At 34.0% G+C, this 24,595-nt stretch overlaps 1 protein-coding gene across 1 annotated transcript in view; it reads right to left on the bottom strand.

Moving 5' to 3' along the window:
- PSMD14 (proteasome 26S subunit, non-ATPase 14) overlaps positions 1 to 24,595 on the bottom strand; it is a 92,918-nt gene that overhangs the window by 11,835 nt on the left and 56,488 nt on the right. The window contains exons 8-10 of the mRNA XM_058549097.1: positions 11,421 to 11,528; positions 4,572 to 4,646; positions 704 to 829 (exon numbers count right to left, since the gene is read on the bottom strand). Coding sequence (XP_058405080.1) covers positions 704 to 829; positions 4,572 to 4,646; positions 11,421 to 11,528 — 309 coding nt within the window. The remainder of the gene's footprint in view (positions 1 to 703; positions 830 to 4,571; positions 4,647 to 11,420; positions 11,529 to 24,595) is intronic.

The raw sequence follows: 24,595 nt of genomic DNA, 5'->3' as shown, positions 1-24,595 counted from the left end.
AAATAAATGATATATATATAGCAAGTTTTAAATGCTGTTGTTGTCTACATCTCCTTGTTCCCCTTTTCTTCCAAGAAAAAGTCCTCTGAATAATGAACAGATTACAAGTGTAAAATTAGGGGCTGGCCCGGTGGCACAAGCAGTTAAGTGTGCACGCTCCGCTGCAGCGGCCCAGGCTTCGCCAGTTCGAATCCCAGGCGCACACCAACACACCGCTTGGCAAGCCATGCTGTGGTGGTGTCCCATATAAAGTGGAGGAAGATGGGCACAGATGTTAGCCCAGGGCCAGTCTTCCTTAGCAAAGAAAAAGAAAAAAAAAAAAAAAGGAAGATTGGCAGATGTTAGCCCAGGGCTGATCTTCCTCACAAAAGAAAACCAGTGCAAAATTATCTTACATGGTCTACAACAGGGGTTGTTATAGCCCATAGGCAAATCTAGCCAGCTGCTTGTTTTAGTAAATCAAGTTTTACTAGGACACAGCCTCACTCATTCCTTTACATACTGTCTGTGGCTACTTTTACAGTACAATGGCAGAGTTGAGTAGTTGTGACAGACTGGATGCCCTGCAAAGCCTAAAACATTTACTCTCCAATCTACAAAATCGGCCACTCTATTTTTAACTATTTATATTTATACAATACTTGACATCTAATCATATATATTCCAAAGATTATAAGAAATAAATGTTGGAAGTAACTTTTACCTTATTGTAATTCTTGGCTAATTCCAACATCTCTTTTACCACTGATTCATTGTGTTTACAGTGTTCACTGTAGTCCTGAAGTGTCAAACCTTCCATCCAACTCTTCTTATGCAAATTTAGCAACATCTAAAAAAGATAAAGAAAAAGTAATTATTTTCTTGTATTAAGGATATTTCCTTCACCTGTCTTGAGAAACAACTTCACAAAAAAACTTTTGGAATTAATGAATTTAAATTTAATTTTATTAACTTAAATTCTAATAAGAATTCTCCTAAATTTATATTAATAGAACCTAAGGAGTACCCCAACCCCATGGCCTTTGCATTTGTTGTCCTTCTGCCTCGAAGGCTATTTTCCTGATCTTTGCAAGGATACCTTCCTCACTTCCTTAGAAATAGATGCCTTCTCTCACCATGCTATATAGAAAAGCCACCCACACTGTCTTAAACATACCTGTTTTATTTTTATAAAATAACCTGTTTTATTTTTATAACACTATCAACACCTGAAATTTTTGTTTTCTTGTTTATTGCATTCTCTCTTACTAAAAAGAAATCAACAGGGCAAGGAGTTTGCCCTGTTTATTTCAAGATCACCAGGGTCTAGATTCTAGAACAATATCTAATCATAGTAGACACTCAATAAATATCTGTTGAACAAATGAATGAATGAAACTACATTACACATAGGATCTCTAATAGTTCATATAGCTCAGCTTTCAAATGCCAAGATAGGGAGGTTAAGTGCCCCATTTACTGAATGACTTTGTGTCAATCTTTCTGAGCCTCAGTTTACAGATCTATGAATTGAAGGCTTACACTAGAGAATCTATAAGTTTCTTTCAAATTCTAATATTCCATCTATAATTTAAAAAATTAAAACTTCTTGACTGTCAGAATAAAAAGTCATGAAACTGGGAAGGAAATCACAGATTCAACCAGTTTGCAATCATATCAGCAAATTGAGATCAGACCCTACTAGTGATCACGGAACTAAACACCTCAGTTCATTGTTTCTCAAACTGGACTCCTGGTTCGGAGTACATATTCTTGGAAGTTCCTAAGTTTTCAAGTTTAGAGTGTTAAGACAGTTTTTCTTAAAGTCTTACTCTACAAATGTTCTTCAGTTGACGACTATCATTGAATAAGAACAGTTTTTTTTTTTTTTTTGTGAGGAGGACTAGCCCTGAGCTAACATCTGATCCCAATCCTCCCCTTTTTTTCCTTGAGGAAGATTGGTCCTGGGCTAACATCTGTGCCCATCTTCCTCTACTTTATATGGGACGCCGCCACAGCACGGCCTGACACGCAGTGTGTCAGTGCGCTCCGGGATCTGAACCTGCGAACCCTGGGGCTGCCGAAGCAGAGCGTGTGCACTTAACCGCTGCGCCACCGGGCAGGCCCCAAGAACAGCTTTTTTAATGATTGATAAAATTATGCAATGTAAAATAAATAGTGGCTACAGAATGACTGTTGTTCTTTCACTATTAGAACCAATATACTTTAAGTGCGATCCCTGAGCCATGAAGACCTGAAGACATACTTGAAAGTATATGGGTTTAGTTTAGAAAAACTACTCTACTTGTTTAGAGGTTTGCAGCTATAAGTGGTACAAAGTTTTTCTTATGCTGGAAAATAAGCTGCATGTCAAAATCACCTATGCGACTTTTCAAGACAAAACCTTCAAATTCCCCCATTCCCCTCTTAGGGCCCTTGGGGGCAAGAGTGGTTTGCAAAAAAACTGGGAAAATCCTGCACAAGTACCTCCAATTTCTTTGATTGCTTCCCATCTTCTCCACTGACAGTGTTCTAGAAAATATATTCTTTGGAAATTTTGGCAGTTACAACCACCTATGCTATAAAGCTACCTATAATTAAGTTTTGAGACTTGGATTTTCCTACCACTTCAAAAGCAAACAAAGTTCGCACAGAGCAGCAGGCTATCCCTACCATGCCTGGACAAGGATTCCATCGGGACCCTCAGGTAAGGCTTGGGGTTAAGTATACAGGTTGGTGCGAAAAGAATAAAGGCAGGGCTTTTGGTACCGAGAAGGCATTTGAACTGAGCTACTAGGAACATAAACATAACATTAAGTATTTTATGTAAGTATTTATATGTGTGTTTTTTATGCCAATGATGGTGGCTAAGTTTATGGGGAAAAAAGATTTTAAAAGAAAAAAGGGGAGGGGAGTTGACATAATTAGATGGATATTTCCAAATGACTGAATGTCAGATATCAGCCTGATAAAATATTCATATATCCAGGGGCTGGCCCGGTGGCATAGCGGTTAAGTGTGCACACGCCGCTGCAGCGGCCCAGGGTCTGGATCCCGGACGTACACCGACACACCGCTTGTCAAGCCATGCTGTGGTGGCGTCCCATATAAAGTAGAGGAAAATGGGCACAGCTGTTAGCTCAGGGCCAACCTCCTTATCCAAAAAGAGGAAGATTGGCATCGGATGTTAGCTCAGGGCTGATCTTCCTCACAAAAAAAAAAAAAAAAAATTTATATACCTGAACGAATTTTTCAGTTTCTATCTAAGTGGCGTCCTTTTCGTGGCCTGTACCTATTGTATGTAAAATTAAAATAAGTGTTGAAAATGTACTTCAAGCTATCAACTATATCTACCACAGCAGATACAAACTTTGGGACATAAGCAAGCAGCTGGAGGAGAGCTTTATGGCTCTGTGTCTCCCCTCAGGCCAAGGAAGAACTGGTCCCCTGCAGCCCCTTACTCATCACCATGCTCAAGCATCTAGGACCTTCGGGTGAGTTTATCAGTGGCTTTGACCTTTTACAAGTGTCTTATCAAACTCAAACAAGGAAACAAACAAACAAAAAGCCCAGAATTCTTCTTTCAAAGAAAATCTTATAAAGCATCCTCCCCACAATATATAAATGAGATTAAAAATGGAGGTGATCTGGTTGAAAGAGGGGGTAGTATGGAAAGCCCAACTTTCTCTACCTCCCAATCACCATATGCACTAGAATCCCCTTCTAAGGTACCTCTGTGAGAAACTAGTAAGCAAGAAAAGTCTTGTTTACTCTACGTGTTTGGACTTGAGAGTGTACGTAGGAAACAAAACTTACTGGCTGCCAGTGTTCTTAAAATTTTTTTTTAAGTCTTGCACAGAGAGAAATACAAGAAGCTAATTTGGAGAATGACTAATTATAATAGTAAAGAAAAAAACACCATGTCAGATTGTAATTTCAAAAAGCAATAGGCAGACTTCAATATTTGGCATTGGTTAAGAGAAAAAACGTACTTGAAATAATCCTAAAATAGTAGAAACAAAAGAAGGCTAATCTACCAAGATGCTAGGTAATCTTAAAAATTTTTATAGAAAATTTGAAAATTTTCTATAAAAAAGGATAAAAATATAGCTCCAAATATCTGAAAACCCTAAACTGCATTTTCCTTTTGACTCACCTTTAGTTTAGCCTAGGTAGACACGGTACATTTTTTAAAAGTACTACACAATTACAATCTAATTTATTTCTTTCATATTTGGAAAGCTATTTATTTGGTAATTTAGTTACAAAAGGCCGTTTTACAGGAGAAGATAAATTAATCAGGAAAATCACAGAACTAGGAGAAAGATTTTTATAATTTATCAAAAAACCAAATTGGAATGTTCGTTTCCTATTTCCTCTCCTGCTTTAGCACCTACCAATAAGGTAAAGTGTCTTTCAGTATGTCCAGTAATATATTCCTTTATTTTATGCCGCAATTCATCAGGAATAAAAAAATATTTGAACACATCAATGAAAGAGGTCAACAATCCAAATTCAGATATACCAGGCAATAGTTTAAACGGTTTGAAAAAGATTCTTTCCTCCTCTCTAGGATAAAAATTCAAACTTACCTTCTGTTCCAGTTCATTTTTCCGATAGTTAATAGTAATGGAGTAATAATGTCTGTTTAGTCCATGAATTAATGCCTATATAGATAAATGATTATAAAAAGGACAAATTAATATTTTTCAATTAAATACAACTGTTTGAAACTGTTGACATATCCTGTAGACAATATCTCTACCATCTTCTAAAAAAAGCTTTTTATCCTAAATAAAGATCAAATTAAAATATTTTTTTCTCAGCTACAAGTTTAGAGTAATGTTTCAAGTATGAGTCACACATTCTTCAAAGCATGATATAGAGCAGCAAGCATCCAACAGTTTCAGTAGCCTGCTCAGAGTCAGAGACAGGGTTTGACCTCATCATAATCTAAATTATAAATTAATTATTCATAATTTATAAATAATACATAATTTATTAAGTCTGATTCTATGATTTCTAGGGGACTCTCTGTTATTTCAAAAGAAAAGCCTAAAAGTCATAATAATACACTTATTTCTTCACCCACAACATTAATCTGGGGTTTCCCTTTTTCTTAATTCAGTTCTAACAGATTCAAATAATTTGTGTCTGCGCATGTCTCCAAGTTAAAGTGGAGTTTGTTCTTGACTGTGTCTATTTAGCTCATGCTCTTATCCAGTGACAGGCAATCTCACTAACCAGAATTTTTTCCACTGCACTTGATCTCCGAGACAAACAGGTAAATCATAATAAAAATTTAAGCTAATGGCATGATTTATTAAGAAAGGACAACCCCCGGGCCGGCCCCGTGGCTTAGCGGTTAAGTGCGCACACTCCGCTGCTGGCGGCCCGGGTTCGGATCCCGGGCGCGCACCGACGCACCGCTTCTCCAGCCATGCTGAGGCCGCGTCCCACATACAGCAACTAGAAGGATGTACAGCTATGACATACAACTATCTACTGGGGCTTTGGGGAAAAAAAATAAATAAATAAAATTTAAAATAAGAAAGGACAACCCTGCATGTGCTGGAATCCATTCACAACTGCTCAAATATCTAACTCGAGCAACACAGGTTCAAATGAGGTTCAGAACAGTACTCTGGGGGACCCTCTATCAGCCTAGTAAGGACATGAAAATACAGGAATACACCTTGGACATATTTTCAACAAGTATAAAAACAAAAAGGGCTTTGAGATTAACTCTCAGGAATCTAAAGATAAAGCTAACCAAAACAACGACCACACTTTCTAATTATTGGATTTTTACAGTGTAGATCTTAAGGTGTTGAGGCAGAAGAAAAAGGGGTGGAAAGGAAACATTTAATGAGCACCTAGCATCGCTTTACATATTAAGTCTTTTAATTTTCACAACAACTCAGTAAGGTAGTCTGGTTCATTTGTATTTGGACAGATGAGGAAAATAAGACACAAATCTTAATTTGTCCCAGTTTATAGCTAGTAAAAGGCAAATGTGGGATTTGAACCCAAGTCTTTCTGACTCTAAAGCCCATGTTTTTTCTACTATACAATTCTACAATGTATTTTAGGAAATTCTTGGATTAAGTTTTGTACTTTAAGGATCAGGATGAAAACAAAGCATAGTCTTATTTTTAAACTTTCCTAGCAAAAATCACTCCACCAAGTACTAAAACATTTCAGATATGTACTGTAACAATCCATTCTTATGTTCTTAACATATGCTATAATAAAAGGTTGATATACAAAATTAAACTACTAAGAATATCTATTAAATCCTTAACCATTTCAATAATCATCAGGAGCAGTGAATTAAATTTCAGTGCACAGAAATGCTGTACCATGTAGATCAAAAAGTGAAACTAATCAGGGCCTCCCTTAATCTGTACTCGCCATTATGCAAATTAGGAAGAGCATCTTCTGGGTGGGAGAAGTAGAAAAAGGTGCCCAGTCCTCCAAGCAGACACAGCCTGACTGGAAAGTGGAGCTTAGGCTCGATTTCAGGTGTCAATTGCCCCCTCACCCAAGCACCTTTGCGCAATGCCCTAACTATATAATTCTACATAGTGGCCATAAAGCTAATAACAGCTATGGCCAATAAACACAGAAGTCAGTGAACGGGCCCACAGACAGGTCCACATTTTGGAGATAAACTGTACTGCTCAAATATACAGTTTGGTATTTGAAGACACTACCAACTTCATTTTCAATTACATTATTTATATAAAAGTAGTAAAACTAACACAGGCAGCATGAAAGATTACTAAGTATAATGAAAACAAAACAAACATAAGCTTAAATCAAATTATATCCTCAAGCAGTCTTCCAATTTCACTTACTCACCTGTTGTGTACCCCCAGTGCATTCATCCCAAATCATAAGTAAACTGGCCATGTGCAGTCAGTCTCCTTCCACATGATCACAAAAAGCACATACTCTCTTTTCTAAATTCTCTCAAATTAACCAATCTAGTTGATATTGAATTACAAATTGTGGCAGTATATGCCAAACATAAGATTAGTTCTATCAAGGGGAGACTAACCTTTTGAAAGGTTCAAATTGCAAATTAAACATAATATGTAATTTGATGCATTAAAATTAACTTTTAAATTTACACTTAACAAACATATGATGGACTCAGGAAAATTTACACAGTTCTTCGTTAAAACAGGATATGTTCCTGAAGCTCATTTGTTAATTGGCTATTTGAAATCTGCAACAGTTTCTCATAGAAGCATTCTTATAAAGCATGGTTCCATTCTATAGTACTATATATTGTGGGCCAAATAAGTTTTCAGTGGCTGACCTGGGAAGCTAGCCACGTTTTACAGGACTGTTTCTAGGACAATACATTTTGGATTTACTAACAGCACTTAACTTATTTGCTTCTTGGATATCCTGACTCTTGTTTTCTTTGCTCAAAGCCTGCCAACCTTTCAAAGAAGGAAGTTCTGCCTAGGGTGGTACTCAGAATCAGTCTAAGATGCTATCTATTCTAGACAAAGAATGGTTTGGAGGAGGAATTAGACAAAGGACAGTTTTGAGATCCTGCTGATTAAATTCTACGTTATTTCTATGCTTCTTTAGCTAACCTTTAGAGCAGAGCTTTATAATTCTGTTGGTATGACAAATTCAAAAAAAGTACACCAATAATCATTACAGTGAAATAAACTTCAAAATCAACCACCATTTGAATTATTTATATTTCTGTATTCATTCATTCGTGTGAATTATTAAACTTAGGTATTAGAAATGTCTTGGGAAGAATAGGCACCTAATCCCAATGAATGTTCAAGACTGGCTAAACCATAAATAATAGTGAGAAGGAAAAGTAATAAACTTAGAATTGCAGTGATGTATGAGCAAAGGTGATAGAAGCTACAGAATAAAAATATAGACAGTATATGAGAGGCAGTCAGCTACCAGGTTAGATGGAATTGTGTAGCACCATATTTTATGTAGAGGGATGGCTGAGAACAGTTCCTAAAATAAGATCCTCTACTTAAATGGCTTCCTACATAATGACCATGTCAGATAATTAAAATCCTAATCATACTTCACTGACATTGCCCAGACTATTGAGAAGAGGTTAGAAATTATACCTCCATACACTCACTGCTGTAGAAAAGAAGGCATATTATAAGACACGCAGCTTATGACCTATATAATAACCTATTTATAGGTTCTTGATAGGTTAAAAAAGTTTCATGCTTTTAAAAAAGTAAACTATGTTGGTTAGATCTAAAGATAAATTTGTGTGCCTTAAATTATTTTACATTGATAAACTGAAAATGTGGTGCTAAATAATATCCACTGAATCATATTTTAAAATGAAGCTTTCTTTATATAAATATAACAGCTCCAAAAAGAACCAAAACACGCGTTTTGTCATTCCCTCTAGAGTGGAGAACTGGGTTACAGAAGGCAAAAGTAAAAGAGAGAGTTTTTGCTAAATATCTTTTTGTACTTTTTGAATTCTGAACTGCATACATATATTATCTATGCCAGAATTAATTAATTAATTAAATTTCCGAAGTATAGTATAAAAGAATAAGGAGCCTTGGTCATGAATACCAGTTCCTATATTAACTCACTGAATAACCTGGCAAATCACCAACTTTATGGGCCTTAGTTTCCTCACCTACCAAATGAGCACAATGGTTTCTTCCAGTGCAACTGTTTTATAACTGTTTAAGAACTACTGTCAATGTTTTTCAAATACCTTAATTCTGTTGGACAATGCAATTATACTCAGGGCTACACTTGGAGGCTCACAGCCCTAGCACAACGTATCTATGCATCAATATTTACTAAATTTCCATGCAACTGACAACCAATCTTCACATATACTGTGGCTCTTAGGGATCTGGACTGTTGAACAGTTTGTGGTGGAATAGTTTAAAATTTTTAATTACTAAAATAAATGCTTGTTAACTCTCAATTCTATACATTTGACAGTAATGGTCAAATGTTTCAAGTACAAAATAACACAGTCTCATGTATTAATATAAAACTCTATAAAAGTATAGGCATTATACTCTTCCCTCTCTACCAGGACCGTTATCAGCTTCTCTTCTTTAAAACATGAAAGTTAATATAAACTTTGTTTAACAGCTTTGTCTTGTGGTATAGACTTGAACATTATTAGTGCTTTAAAAATAACATTTTCCAAAAGCAATATACGTTTCACTGTAAAATGTTTAAGAAATATGGAGAAGGAAAAACAGGAAAAAAAATTCCATAATACTACCACCCAAAGGTAATCGATACTAACATCTTGCTGTAAATATATAGGCACAGTTTGTAAAATATGTATTTGCAAAGAGGAGAACCTGTATATCCTATTTTAGAATCTTTTCCTTACTTAACACATTAACTTTCCTCAAATTATTAAATAGTAGTCTATAATATAATCATAATTTTTTCCCACTACTTCAAGTATAATAGTAAAAAAATCAGTGTTAGAAAAGCATTAGTGACCACCAGCATGAGTGCTGATGGCTGCTGTCAGCTTTCTATCCCTATGACTTTAGGGTTGGTTTAGGGACAAGGCCCCTCTTAACACTAACTAATTTTCCTTCAAAATAAAAAGCATGGCCTTGCTGAAAGGCTTCTGATCTCCGAGTTAAAGATTCTGCTACCATGTATTAAAACTCCACTATGGATACTACCATTTACTTCAGGTTCTTCTGGGTTGCTTTCTTTTTAGCTTGTCTTAGAAAACTAAGAAACTGTTTTAAGGTGTGGCTTTGTTCTGCCACTTCTTGGCTTGATCTCATTTGAGTGTTTTAGTATTGAAATTGTCTTAAAACTGTAAAGCACCCAGATAGATGTCATTCTGATGGGCGCTAAATAAACTGTGAAATAAATATATTTACAGATTTTAATTGGAAGGCAAAACAAACTAAAATGAAAGGAAAAACAATGATGCTGTACTTGGTATATACACAGGTTCTTTTAACTTGGGTTTGGAACCTGCTTCATAAGGTCCATCTTAAATTACAGACTATAAGGTAGGACTGAAAAATACAAACTGGACTGGTGTAGGAAAAAACAGATTTTAATATTGATTATACTCAATTTTTAAGGTTAAAAAGCAGTGTTTAAATTTGAAAGATGAAATCTGCAACAGGTGGCTGTTGACTGGCAATTAGTAAAAACTTCTGGCAGAAACATACCATGCAGTAATCACAATGATCTTGGATTGCGAGATGCTACTTAACCTTTTGCAAAAAAATAATGAAGCAGTATGATGCTATGGGAGTTTATAAGAAAGGTCATTATCACAGGCTAAACAGGTCCAATAATATATTCTCTTGGAGCATGCAAGCACGGGCTTGTCTGTACCCAACCAAAAACACTGGTAGCTTGTTTCATACTCATTATACTTTGCAGTTTTCTCTGACTTGTAAAAAAATTTTTCTCAAAAGCAACACACCTCAATCCTTTGAAACAAAACATTTCACTTTGATGAAGATTTCAGATGACTGCTGCAAAAGTAAGCCTCTAAAAGTATAAAGTTATCAAAGTGTAACCAAGGCTTAACCATAGTTAACTGTCAAAGCCACAACTCCCCAAAGACATTCACATGACAGGGCAAGGTTTCAGAAAGGGAGCAGCAATAGCTACTATAATGTCTTTGTCCTATGTGTTCTATTTAGCCAAACATGGTATTTCTGTCCTTTTAATTAATCTTCAGAGAAGCAATTAACTATATAGACACAGGTTGTGGTGCATTTAAAAACACATTTAAAATAATTTTTGCAGACAATAAAGATTTGTGTAAAAACAATGAGGCATGTGAACAATACAAAGAAAACATTAATCACTCAGGAGGATATTAAGTGTCTGAATAACTGTCCTAATGGTGGCTGACATCACTAGAAAGAACAAGATATAAACTCTAATCGAAAGTAATATATAGATATATTTTGTAGCAGTTGTTTTAAAAGTAGAGCTTAAACAAAAAAAAGGTAGAAAATTTGAAGTACTATTTAGGAATTGTTTCTGGGGACCTCTTAAAGTATACGTCAATTTTCCCATTATTTACTGCTATGAGAAATGTCTACTAAGCAATCAATGATACTTAATGCACTCCACCTGAAACTCCTATCAGTCCTTTATTACAAGGTTAACCAGACAAAGCCGCAAGGTACTCTCAAGATAAGGACTCTATTATGCTCCCAAAAACGGTGTCCTAAAACTATGTTAGGAAACTTGAAAGACTCTGCTAAAAACTGACTCATATATGAGTAAATATAACTTTTCCAATAATATTTCCATAATTTTCTTTTAAAGCACAAGAAAAATTAATTGCAAACAAATTAAAAAGCTAAGTATTAAATCTTAAAATGGTCCTTTAAAACAGGCTTTTAAAATGTAAAACAGAGTTTTAACACATTATCAAATACAGGCATTACCTGGATAGACGGCTTGTTTAAGTGACCCAGATTTGAGGTTGTTTGTCTTGGTTCATGTCCTAAGACCATCATATTAGCATTGATCAATCTGAAGGCATCAATAACAACCTGTAAAAAGAAAGTGTCAGGTCAATTCTTTTTAAAAAAGCAAGTGATGATGCCAAGCAACAGTGGACAAGGGATGAGCAACTTGCATCTGTTTCTGGACTATTTCCAGAAAATCATTTAATTATAATATTAATAAAAAGAACCTCCTGCTGACTGTGCCATCAGCACACCACCCTCTGTCTTGTAACGTAAGGTGACACCAATTATTGCAATTTTCATGAAGCAGTAAAGAAAAATATTAACTTTGCATCTTTATTATTGAAATACATCATTACTAAACTTACACCAAACAGCCTTCATTGGTGTGCATATGTTTGTCACCTAAATTTTACCTAATCAAAATGAATGACAAAGAGAAACTAAAACTGAAAGTGAGCACAAGCTAAGGGACCACATCTAAAGCCCAGCCCTGTCACATCAATTATACTACCACAGTACTTGAAATGACAACAAAATTACAACCAGCAAGGCACTTGCTCCATGTATTCTCTTCTAGTCAGATACCTTTTACTTCTTGCGACTATAAAAGACTTTATACCTTGTCTGATGGCCTTAAATGTCCAAGCCACTGTCAAGAATAGAGGCACAATACAAGAAAACCAAGGTCATCTGTGCTTTAAGCCAAGAATATAGTATAGAATAATACGGTCCTAAGTTCACAGTAAAGAAATAATAGGTATCCTCTTTTTGTTAAATGTATTCAATACTTCTGTATAGAAAGACTTCAAGTTCTTATATGATACAATATCATCTGTTAGTTCTTAAATATTAAGAGGTTTAACAAGAATCATATACTAACCTAATGCTTTTTTCTGCTCATTATTATGGATTTGGAAGAACTCATTAAAGCTTTTAAATTTTGTGAAGTTTTATGTAAAGCACAGGGACCTGAAGACAGATGCCTCTTTCAGGGAATTTATATCAATTACCTAGAGAATAAACTCAATACATTCATGCCATAAAAAAATCTTAAAGCAGGATAATATAGTATTTCTAGATTTGCCTTTAAAAGTGCTAAACAACTGGGATTTATCAATGTTTTAAAAGCTATTGTCAACTACACCGTTTCTCATTTGTATAATTATTGTTTGAGGATACTAAGAGATTAAAAAATAAAATTTATTTTCAAGTTAAGCCAACTGAAATCTAATCAAGTCTGAAAAAATCTGTTTATGGTAAAGTATTACTACATGCGGTATGCTAAAGAGCAAGATTCAAAGAAAGAAAAAGAAAAAAAAACACCCTTTCCAAAAGGCTGCCAGGAAGGGTCAACAGTACCAGAGCATACAAACTTAGACCAAAGCATTACGACAAGTGAATCAATCTAAGGCCTCTGTCCACTCTGGTAGGCCAAAACAATCAACTTTGAATTTTGCTTTTATTTCTAACAGTTTGAATTTCCCCAAAGATTCCCCTTACTTCAAAATAAAACCAAGTATCCCCAGAACATGCATGATTTAATAGTTTGTGAACTCTTTTTTCTTTTTATACAATAACTGCAATCTAGACTTAACTTTCACATTTATGTGTAAATAAATATGGCCTAGGTTTTTACCTCTTGCTTATTACTTAAATTTTTTTCTAATCATATTTTTATAAAGCAATAATAAAAATAGGTACTAATATCAGACATGATTTAATCAGATATTATAATTTCAAACAACTGTTTAAAAAAAACATAGAAGTAAAATTTTCTAACATTTTCTACTAAAAAGTACATAAAATAAGATAAAATTAAAACAGAGGTGAAAGAGAGGAAAAGTGACCATTCTGATAGATAGATATACAACTTAAATAAAAACAATTAAGAATTGCTACCCTATTAGTGGTAAATGTTTAAGAGCAAAGCATCATTTTGGTCCAATTGTTTTTAAAATACCTTGATTCCATTTTAAGATTTCAGTAAAATCATTTGTAGAAAAAACCCACTTCTACAAAACTATGACAATTCCATTATATACCACAAAAAAATGCCTATATACTTTTTTATAATAAACATTTTCAAACTAAAACAGTAGACAGTTATTTTAGATGCAAAAGCTCTGTAATATTTCTCTGGAATATTATAAGCAGGTGTGAAACATCACAAAAAGAAAATGAAAATACCAGTTAAGTAGATACCATGATCAGTTAAAAACAAATCCGAAATAAAAAATTTTAAATTCTATTAAAAAATTAAGAGAAAAATTCAAGAACTTAATATACTGTTCAACTAATGATGGTCTATGTGAAATGACATGCTTAGACTGACAATTCCTGAGTAGCAGTATGATAGCCAATGGAAAATGAATATTTTAACTACACCAAGATTAAAGGAATTTGCTGCCATCACTATAGCAACTGTCTTAAGGAAACTAACATGTTCAACAACCTGCAGACCAAAATTAGATTTAGTACGCAATAAAAATATAAATATGGCAATACAGTCTAAATTTTAACTTCTGTACAATTTTATAATTGCTTTTTTGTGCTGTAAGAATAAGTGGGTTTCTCCTTTAGAGCAACCTATCAAAATAGACTCATTAATGTCCAGTACACTAATGAGCACTGGGTGAAGAAGGTGTTAATTATGCCACAGTAAGATTCAAGAAAAAGCCCTAGTGAGCACTTGGAGGTGTGTATAAGCTGAAGGCGTTTCTTCATGTTTATATATTTACAGCATGATGCAATAGAATGACAGCCAAGTGGTCACTCCATGCTTAAGAATGGAAATCTCAGATACAACATACTGCATAAAGAACACCCATGGATCAATTAGGGTATTGGCGGAGGGGGTGACAGGGAAAATAACCCATTTTTTGGAGTTATACGAATTTTCTAAACAGTTTATTTTAAAGTATATATACATTAAATCAGCTCAGTTTATGTCTTATAAATCCAAATAGTAATTTAGCCAAAACTTTGCACAAAAACTACTTCCTTAATATGCAGTAACAAAAACTTCCAAGCTAAAGTATGAAGAATATTTTCAGGAATATGATGCTAGACTTTTGTAATTCCTTTCCATGCTGAAGTCCTACACACCATGTTGAATCTCTATGCACCAGCCTGACCATTTAATTTTTTCTGGTACAAGTGCCTTGAGACTTTTCAGAGGTCACTGCAACAGTAGACAGCTTATAACAAAACCATTAGCAGTTTGGCTAGCTTAGGGAAACCTCTTACTTTCCTTTTTTGTTTATTATCACTGCATGAATCTGCAGCATATGATAGTTTATAATTTCTCAGGCTTGTTAAATTCATGTTAAAGGTCTGTTTTCTTGTTGAATAAATTTTGTTCATATAACGCTGCCTATTTCATACACTCAGTCTTTAATAGCACCTTTGGTCTATGCGCAACTCACAGATCAAAACAGAGGACTAAAATAGGGGTTGATGATGCTATTTACATGTGTGATTCCTGCTGTCTTCTTGTTAGTAGCTTTAATATAATAGAAGACCTTGTCTGTTTTGTAATTAACACATCTTTACTGGAGAGATATTTGGAAGTGATTGCTGTGAATATACTGGTTAGTAAAATAAACACAATCACACACCACTTTCTGTTATCAGACAAATTTGTGAATTGTACACATTATACTCCAGATCAACAAACTGTGATATAACAGCCAAGTAGAAGACACATATTTATATAACCCTTTATTTTTCTGAAAATATGTATTCACTCTGACCTTGCAAATATAATTAGCTTGTGGGATGTGCAGATTTCAGTACCATGGTTGCTTTACTAATTGCAACTCTTGGAAATAGATACTAAATATTTGGAAGCTGCCAATACAAAATAAAAACTGTATCTTTTTTGTACATCTGTCTTAGCTTATAAAAGCAAAATAGTTTTAAAAACAATACTGAGTTCCATATTTATTCCAAGCACACCCAAGGGTCAAGCACCTATCATTTCATTTTAATAATGAATCTGATTTAGGACTCAAAACTGTAATTACTTTCAAATTATTTTTTGGCTTCTTTCATGAGTATAGTACAGTTTATCCAACACGTTATTTACATTTTTAAATTCATGTTTTCATATCAACTGCTAGATCACTGAAAGGCTAGACTAAATTTCTAAAGCACCAATCTATAGTTCCCAATTTTTATGTTCAAAAGAGGCTATTTTTTGAAATAAGCTCTTAAAATTAGTTTAATACAAAGATGTTTGAAAGAAAAATGCATGAGCACTTCTGGCAGTAGTTACTGTAATTCATAATCTCTCTCTTTTTTTAACAGTAGCTGACTTTGGCATTTCCAATTGCAGTTACACTGAAGTCAATGACTATGAAAAGTGTTTAGACATAAAACGAACTGGGGGAAAAAAAAAAAGCTTGAAAGAAAAATTCTAAGACCCAAAATCAATCTCAAACATCAAAAAAAGTAAAAAGAGTTACAATTCAGTTACCAGTTAGGTTACATGTTTAAAAACATATAAACCCACCACCATACAAAGTAAGTCTCTAAATGACTGTAGAAACACTAGGTGTGGAAAGAAAAGCAACACCCCATATCAAATATCCTTTATCACCTAGAAATGACCTGTTATCAACTGCTTAGGTTGTTTCTAGATTCTTTAAAAATTAAGGGTGCATGTGACCTGGGAAGTACTACTGGGGTTTGTGACCATTTCGTTACTTCTGCTGCCATGCACTGCCAGACATGTATGAGAGAAAAACATCTACGTCTCTTGTAAGCCCATAGCATAAAAAATTCAAAGAAATCTTACTTTTTATGCCATTTCCAATGAAAAGCACTAAGAACTAAAACTGACTCATGCCAAACGCATATCACTGAATTGCTGTGATTTCTTCGTCTCAAGTTCGCAACACGGAAATTATTTATAAAATGTCAATTTTAGCTCTGGAAAAGAAATTCCTATGTGTATGTACATTTTCTTTCTTCATCCTTGGAGAATTACTTACTGTAGCTAGAGATCTGTAGTACAACTTCAATATATTGGGAGAAAGGGGGATGGGGTGTAACCAGCATAATGTACTTTTTTTGACAAGTGAAGACATGCATCAAAATTCAAACAGTTAAGCCACAAGTTTTGAACCTATATACCATAATGAAAACAAATTGATCTTTAGAAACTAGCATGGCAATAGGTAATTAGATATTTTTAGATTCATGAAACTTTGTAAAAAGAATATAGTTGAATAATAAAATAAAGTTTAGCAGAATTTTACAGTGTATACATGTAGTCAGTATGGTATAGATGTTTAAAGCTTGAGATACTCTGGAGTCAGAATCCTGCCTAAGTTAGAATTCTGGCTTTTTCACTTGCTAGCTAAGAGATCTAGGGTCAAGTTTTTTTAACCTCTCAATGCCTCCATTTGCTCATGAATGACACCTCACAGAGGGTGGTAAGATTAAATAAAATAATACATGTGTACCTGCCACTACAGTTCTTAGCGTTATTAACTGTGGTGATCATGGAGTTACCCAGCTCAGAATGCCTTTCAACAGAACCTGCTGTGGACAGCACAGCAGACTCACAACCTTCAGGTACTACACCTTTGGATCCTCTGGGGGTTCACCCTAGGTCATGCTTCCCTTGGGCTGCTCTCAGCCAATGAATGAACGCAGCGACGGTACTAGAACCTAGTCCTCCCAGCCAAATAAGGGATTCCCCTAAACGGCAACTTTCTCTCAAGGATACCCCATCAGCCTGGCTGAAATTTATATGCTGCAGTCTGATGCTCTTCCCACCCAATCCTACCTTCCCTTTCTCCTTCCACAGGGTCAGACCTGTACTGCTGTCTGAGGAGTCTCCTCTTTATCCATCACAGGTGTTTTCCCTAATAAATCTCTTGCATATCTAATCCCATTTTAGTATCTGCTCCTTGAAGCACTCAAACTGACACAGTAAACAAAGAGAGTACTGCTGCTGTAATACAGTATAAAGTTAGAAAAAATGCTACCCCCAAAAGCAAATCAGAATTTTAAATTTGGCATCCAGAGACACTTGGCATATGAAAACATTAATAGGAAATTAGGGAGAGACATTTAAAGATGTATATTTCCTTAGAAAAATTCCTAATTAAAATAAAGAAAAAAGCATACAATTATACTGAATACTATTAGCTCTTTAAAAAAATGACAATATGCCTAGAATCCTGATACTCCTGCATGATAGCATTTCTAGACTTACATGTGACAAACAGTGAACTTTAAAACTGAACTCCTCAGGGGACTATTAATGAGCTACAACAGACTATCGTCTCTGGGTCACTGACCTGATACCAACTCAGAGTACCACTTCTATCTGGTGGCTACAGTCAGCCTACATAAAATGAGCAAGTGACTTCAGATTCCTTTCTAGTAGACAAACTAAAGCAACACAACTGATATGCTTATTGACAGTTCCACATAAAGTAAAGGAATAAAAGGATCTAGAGACTAAAGGCTAGGGTTCAACCATGTAGGCAAGGCGGTAGGGCAGGTGCATAAGGGAAATAAAAGACTTACATACATTTCTTGTGCTTTAACATCAACTTCAAAGAAAAATGCAAATATATCCTTCAAATTGCCATTTCTCAATAGGCAAGGTTATTTTTGTAGTAAAAATAATGTAAAGGTCAATTACTTTGCTATGTATAACTTCTATGTATTTTTATTGGGCTTAGTGATTAAATATTGTATAGAAATTGTCTAATCCTCTCAACATCCAAGAGGCAGGTATTAATATCCTCAACTTATGGATGACAAAACTGAGGCTCAGAGGACTTGAATAAATTAAATGAGATGACACAACCAGTAAGTCATACCACTATGATTTGTACATACACACCACACCAAAGTCAGTACTCTTCACCATCAAGCTATTTGATGTAACAGTTATCCTAACACAAAAGCAAGAAAAGACTACTATTAGATTCAGTTACTCGATAGCAAGGTTTATGTCTCAGTCACCACTGAATATCCATTCCCCAGAAGAGTACCTGGCACACAATATGGTGTAGAATAAATATCTATTGAAATGAAAAGCTCCAAGAAAGCATTTTTGGTTAATACTTTATAAAGTTTTACCATTCATGTTTATTTTTCCTTCCAAAAAAAGGGACATTCATTATATACATAAAAATCTAATCATTAGCTTTACAAAATATATACTTCCCATTTCCTTATCACTGCTCAGTTTTGAATCCATGAAACACTCTTCCATGGCATGCTGAACTGAAAAACTCAAACATCACAAAGCACTGTTTAATTTGGAATAAAAACTGCACACAATAAAGCTATCTGGAACGTAAAAAGTGGCAGTGGGCATCTACTCATCAGCTTCCTAGGAGTCTAAGAATAACCACTGAGGAATAAACTACAACTTAGAAGAAAATTTACCATCATAATCAATTCTACCCTCTTCAAGAAATTGCAATAATAACATATTAAACATGCCAAAACTTAGTGCCAGGTCCAGAAACATCCTCACATTTAACAAAGGCTAATGTCAAGTCATTTAAATATGACCTTAAACAATTAATATATATGGGCTATGAAAAGGTCTCTTACACAAAGTCATAGTTGCCATTTGCTGGCACAACACTGGCATTAAGGACAGGGAGTAGATCTTAACTCTTCTCTATGTCTCCAGTATGTATGCCTGGCACACAGTAGCGATCAGTCAGTGTCTGTTGAATGAATGACCAGGAATCATTAGATTGGGGAAATAAAAGCACTCAAGAAGCAAAAGAGTCAATAAATAATATTCTTAAAGATAATGAGACATTGTTTTAAAGGTTTTCCTGCATCTTTACTGAAACGGCTGGATTCAAACTAATCTGAAGTAGATTTATATCATTCAAAATGCACAGCAAGTACTAAACAATAAATTAGCTCAGAGATTATATTAATAGAGAAGCTCTAAATTAAAAGAACTACACTAAGAACTGTGAGCTCTATATAAGATTTATGCTTCTTAGAATTTTAAATATAAAATTGCTTTAACATTCTTAGCTGACAATTTCTGGTTATATCAGCTCAATAAATGTTATAAACTATTAAGTTTGTCTATCAGGAATAGTACGGGCACATCAGCACCTACAATATATTCTTAGATATTCTTACAGATTAAATTGGAGAGTTACAAAACTTCAAACTGATGATAAGAAAAAAAAAAAAAAAGGAAGCAAACAAAAGATAATAACTAAACTTGTTCCAAGAGTTGGATGGGTATGCTCACAGAGCTGTATTAGCAGTGGAAACAGAATTTTTGTGTGTCCTATTTTCTATTTTTCTCTCAGTCTGGAAAACTGGATGAAGAAAAGGTATGCGTGTGTGTACAATTTGAGATTAGGACTATCCAGCCCTAACTGACCCTTATGGGATACTGACCAAAAGAAAATCTCATGAATAACAGCTATTCTAAATATCTTGCACTAGCTTTAGAAGACAACTGACATGTTAAACTTGAATTCTAGCTCTAATTACACGAGGTTTAAATTCATCAAGGCTAACGTCTACGAACAAACTGGCTAATTGACCTTGTCAATCTCACGTTTCACTTACTTAATAAATGAATCTATGACTGCTAACATATACAACTTACTAAACCTCACAAAATTAACTGCAGTTTTTTTATATGCTAAAAGCCCAAATTGGTAACAGCTGACCACTGACGCATTCATTCCTTGATTTTATTTTATAAACATTTACGCAGAAAATTACTTTTTGCCAGACACTATATAAATTCCAAAATATGAAAACATTTCTCCCCTAAAAGAGGCCCCCACCTTGTGGGGGAGACAACATAGACAGATGAATAGCACACAAAAATGGTTTTAAATGCAATACATCATCACTTCAAAGGCCAGAATTTTAATGTAATATATTCATTTTCCTCTTCATCAGCATGCCCCAGAGAGATATGGTGGAAAATAGTAAGTGCTCAATAAAAAATTAGCTGAAACAGAAGAATATTCCTAAATTAGTCAGGTTCTACAAAATACAAGGGAAATTTCTCATTTCTTTTGTAGTTATTACCTTCATCTTCCTAAAGTGAACAAGTTAGTAATTATAGACTTGTTCTTAACAAAATTTTTGGTATTTTCACATTCTGTTTTTTAAAAATATGCTAGTTAATCATTTTAAGTGTCAATTATTTTAATCTTCAGAATAATAAAGTGCCATGTATTGCACACCTCCTACATGGCAAGTGCACTCTAGTCATTACATATACCACTTCATAATATTCATAATACTAGGAGACAGTTACTAAAATCCCTGTTTTATAGATGAGAAAACTGAAGCTCAAGAAGATTAGGTAACTTGTTCAAAGTCATGCTATAAAGAAGAGACAAGGGGCCGGCTCCGTGGCTTAGCCGTTAAGTGCACGCGCTCCGCTGCTGGCGGCCCGGGTTCGGATCCCGGGCACGCACCGACGCACCGCTTCTCCAGCCATGCTGAGGCCACGTCCCACATACAGCAACTAGAAGGATGTGTAGCTATGACATACAACTATCTACTGGGGCTTTGGGGCGGGGTGGGGGGAGGCGGAAATAAATAAATAAAATCTTAAAAAAAAAAAAAAAAGAAAAGACAAAAATGGGATTCTAATGCAGGCCTGATCCCAAAGCCTGTGCTCTTCATGACTGCATGCCCTGCCTTTACAATTTTTTTTTAAATAAAAAGAAAAAGCTAAACCAAAATTATTATTTGAATAGTTTAAAATCCCCACCATCTTAAAACTTTCTAATACAAAATTTCTTGGAAAAGTAAAATATTTGCCCACTTACTCTGAAAAAGACATAACCTTCTAGATATCTGAAGAAAAAAAGGTAAGCTCTTATAACATTCATTCCCTAATTCTTTCCTCTTCTACCTGTATTTACTCTTTAGCATCCCATCATTTTTGTAAAATGCTGATTAAAAAACAATAATAACAACAAAAACTACTCACTTTACATTCTAATATATCTGTGAAAGAAGAATGAACAAAGATAAGTACCAAGTGGAATGGTATTGTTTCTACATTCTTCCTCACAAGGTACAAGTTCCTCTTTTCTGAGTGATATCCTGCCCATCCCTCACAGCTCAGTCCCAGCTTCGTCTACTTTGTGCAGTCTATACCGATTTCTCCTTTCTTCTAATTTAATTTGTATTTACCATGTTTGCTATACATATACTACTTTATGGCATATTGGCACATACAAGGTTCTGAATAAGTATTTGTTGAATTATTTCTGTCTCTAGCAACAATTGTAATACATAGTTACAGAAACAAAGTATCAGTATAATTTGTATTCTATCAGTATGCAATGTAGGATTATCAGCACATAATTGGCAGAATGTTATCTGGCTCACTAGTGACACTGAATGTATATGACTTATCTTCTCAAAGAGACAAGGAACATTTCTTAATTAATTTTGTATCCTAGAACCATTTAGCACACAGGCACATCAGATGTACTTAAGAAATAGCTGCCAATGAGTTGATTTGCAACTAGATAAACATCATATTTTTAAAACTCCATTGAGTATTTCTGATCAGATTAAATAAAATTTTTCAAGAAAACCCAGCCAGTGTAAAGATTTATTTGGACTAAAGGGTTATTAGTGTTTTTTTTATGTTTTCGAAATAGAGAACAGACACAAAGATTGTTAAGAGTTAGTAGGTAACATTTGAACATTTTACTGACAAGAATCCTGATAAGAAAATGAGTCCTCAAAAGCTGTATTAGTTGTTTGCTAGTTTTATCACTTTGCACAAAGTGATCATTCTTTTTGCCCTAAGGAAGAAGTATAGTCATATTACAAGATGAATTAACTTCTAAATTTGCTGCTGGATCAAGTCCAGTTGTAGGCTGAATATACAAGTTAACAAAACATTAAGCAACAGGCTGCCACTGTGCCACTTGAGAACTGAAGTTTAAAATATCTGAATATGTGTATTTTACAAATAAACTAAAACAGAATTTTAAAAACTATTTCATTGATAAGTTTAGAACAGAGCTCACTGATAATTGTTTTGAACTTACTCTCCATTTAAATTATGAATGTTATTATCACTGATTTTCACCTATATCATTTTTAAATGTTTACAGGGCTACATAATATACAGAGTGATATGGATTCTTTACCATATAGCATATTTTATTATTTATGTTGGTCTCAACGTTTGGTCCTAGGGATATCACAAAAGCTGACAGGGATGAGTATGTCTAAATTGCTTTTTAAAATTAACAGAACAAACACTACATGAGAAGAATCAATTAATGTGTAATATCTACTATAAATAGTATGGAGAACTATTGAGAACTTACAGAAACCACGTAGCTCCTTCCCCTGACTTATGTGAATGGAGTGGCACCTATCCAGATAAGTTAAGAAAAGGCCCTATGATGACCTCTGCTACTCATTTTCCACTCCTGAGTTACTCTAATTATATCATTCATAATTGTCTAATATTAAAGAGCCAGTAAAATAGCTTGAGCTCCGCAATTTTATAGACCTAGATTTGTATCCTCATTCTGCTGCTTAATAATGGTATGAATTTGGGCAGAGTAATCTCTCTGGCCCTAATTTTTTTACCCTTTCATTGATAAAATGGAATAATAGTGCCTATCTCCAGAATTACTAAAAAGAATAAACGAGACAAGTTGAAATGGTTATCACCACAATACCTGGCACACAGCAATAATTCCATTAAGATATAGTCAAGTCACTATAAAAGGAAATCAAACATTATGAATTAATTGAGATTACAAAGAAAGATTCCATGCTTATCTAATTACTCAAAAACAGAGATAATACTGGGATTTATTACAATGGAAATATAAAAATATACAGGAAAGAGTTATTAAATGAACAGAGACCCAACTTAAATCATTTACATATAGATTATTATTTTAACTCCTGATCTAATCATTACCTTACTAAATATTTTGACAGCTTTGATAAATCACATGCAGGGAAGAGGGAGAGTCCTATGTTATTCCTCATTTTTTATAAGTTTATATTCTTAAATTTCATGATTTGACTAGAAGACCCTGGCCATGGATTTACTATCATTTAATTTGGTTCATAGTTTTGAAAGGTCTTGACACTGAGAGAACCATAAATTATAACCAAACTCAGACACCTTACAGATGAAGTTACCTTACTGACAAAGAACTAGATCTTTATTTTAGGTGATATAATTGTATGAATCTATATGTTAGGTACAATAAGTGATGTGACTCATCAATGATAGATATTTATACTACATTTTTTTCAAAAGTATTTTTCATGATGTATAAAACTAGACAGTGATACATATGATTTCATAAAGTAATTTTAGATATATCATCTTTTTAAAATACTACATCTTACCATATGACAAGAGTCATGTGATACAAGTGTATTTTTTAATGAAATGCATTCTTTTAATATGAATTATGATTAACTAGAAATAAACAATGCAAATTCCAGTGTTATACAGTATTTAAACTAGGTTTGGAAACTAAAACTACCATTTAAAATACTATAAACAAGATAACCAAAAATAAAATATATATTCATTTATTTACATTCTATTTTGAGAATGCTTTCTTTCACTGTATTTAAGTTTACATTTTCCTTTTCAAAGTGGCCACTATCACATGAGTCAAGGATCGTAAAATGTCAGTCACAAGAATACTACAAAACAGAACTCTGATTATGTTTAAAATTAAGCTTCAATTATTATTTGTAAATATTGTAGTGGGGGGACTTAATCAGAAAATTCTGTTCTATTTCTAAAATAATAATTGTTACTTAAATGAGTTACTTATGAGTTAATAAAAAGGTACCTTAATTATCAGAGAATAAACTTAAGATGTATTATACTATACTTTAATTTGTAAAACTAACAAAAGTCAAAGATTTTCAACTCCTTCTATCTATATCAATTAAGTAACAATACACTTAGCAAAAAAGAAAGTAAATAAATTGAAATATAGGTATATAGCAAGCATCAGAAGTTATCCATTCTGAATTGCCTAGTATATCAGTTTCTATTATTATTGTTTTTGTAGGTAGTTTCCGCCTCTGAAAAGTTAACTCACATCTAATAGGATCATGATTTAGAGAAGACCACAATTTTTATTCATCATCAT

This window comes from Diceros bicornis, chromosome 10, assembly GCF_020826845.1.
Source record: "Diceros bicornis minor isolate mBicDic1 chromosome 10, mDicBic1.mat.cur, whole genome shotgun sequence".
Taxonomy (NCBI): Eukaryota; Metazoa; Chordata; class Mammalia; order Perissodactyla; family Rhinocerotidae; genus Diceros; species Diceros bicornis.
The sequence above is the reverse complement of the archived record's forward strand: the minus strand, read 5'-3'. Positions and strand labels throughout refer to the sequence as shown.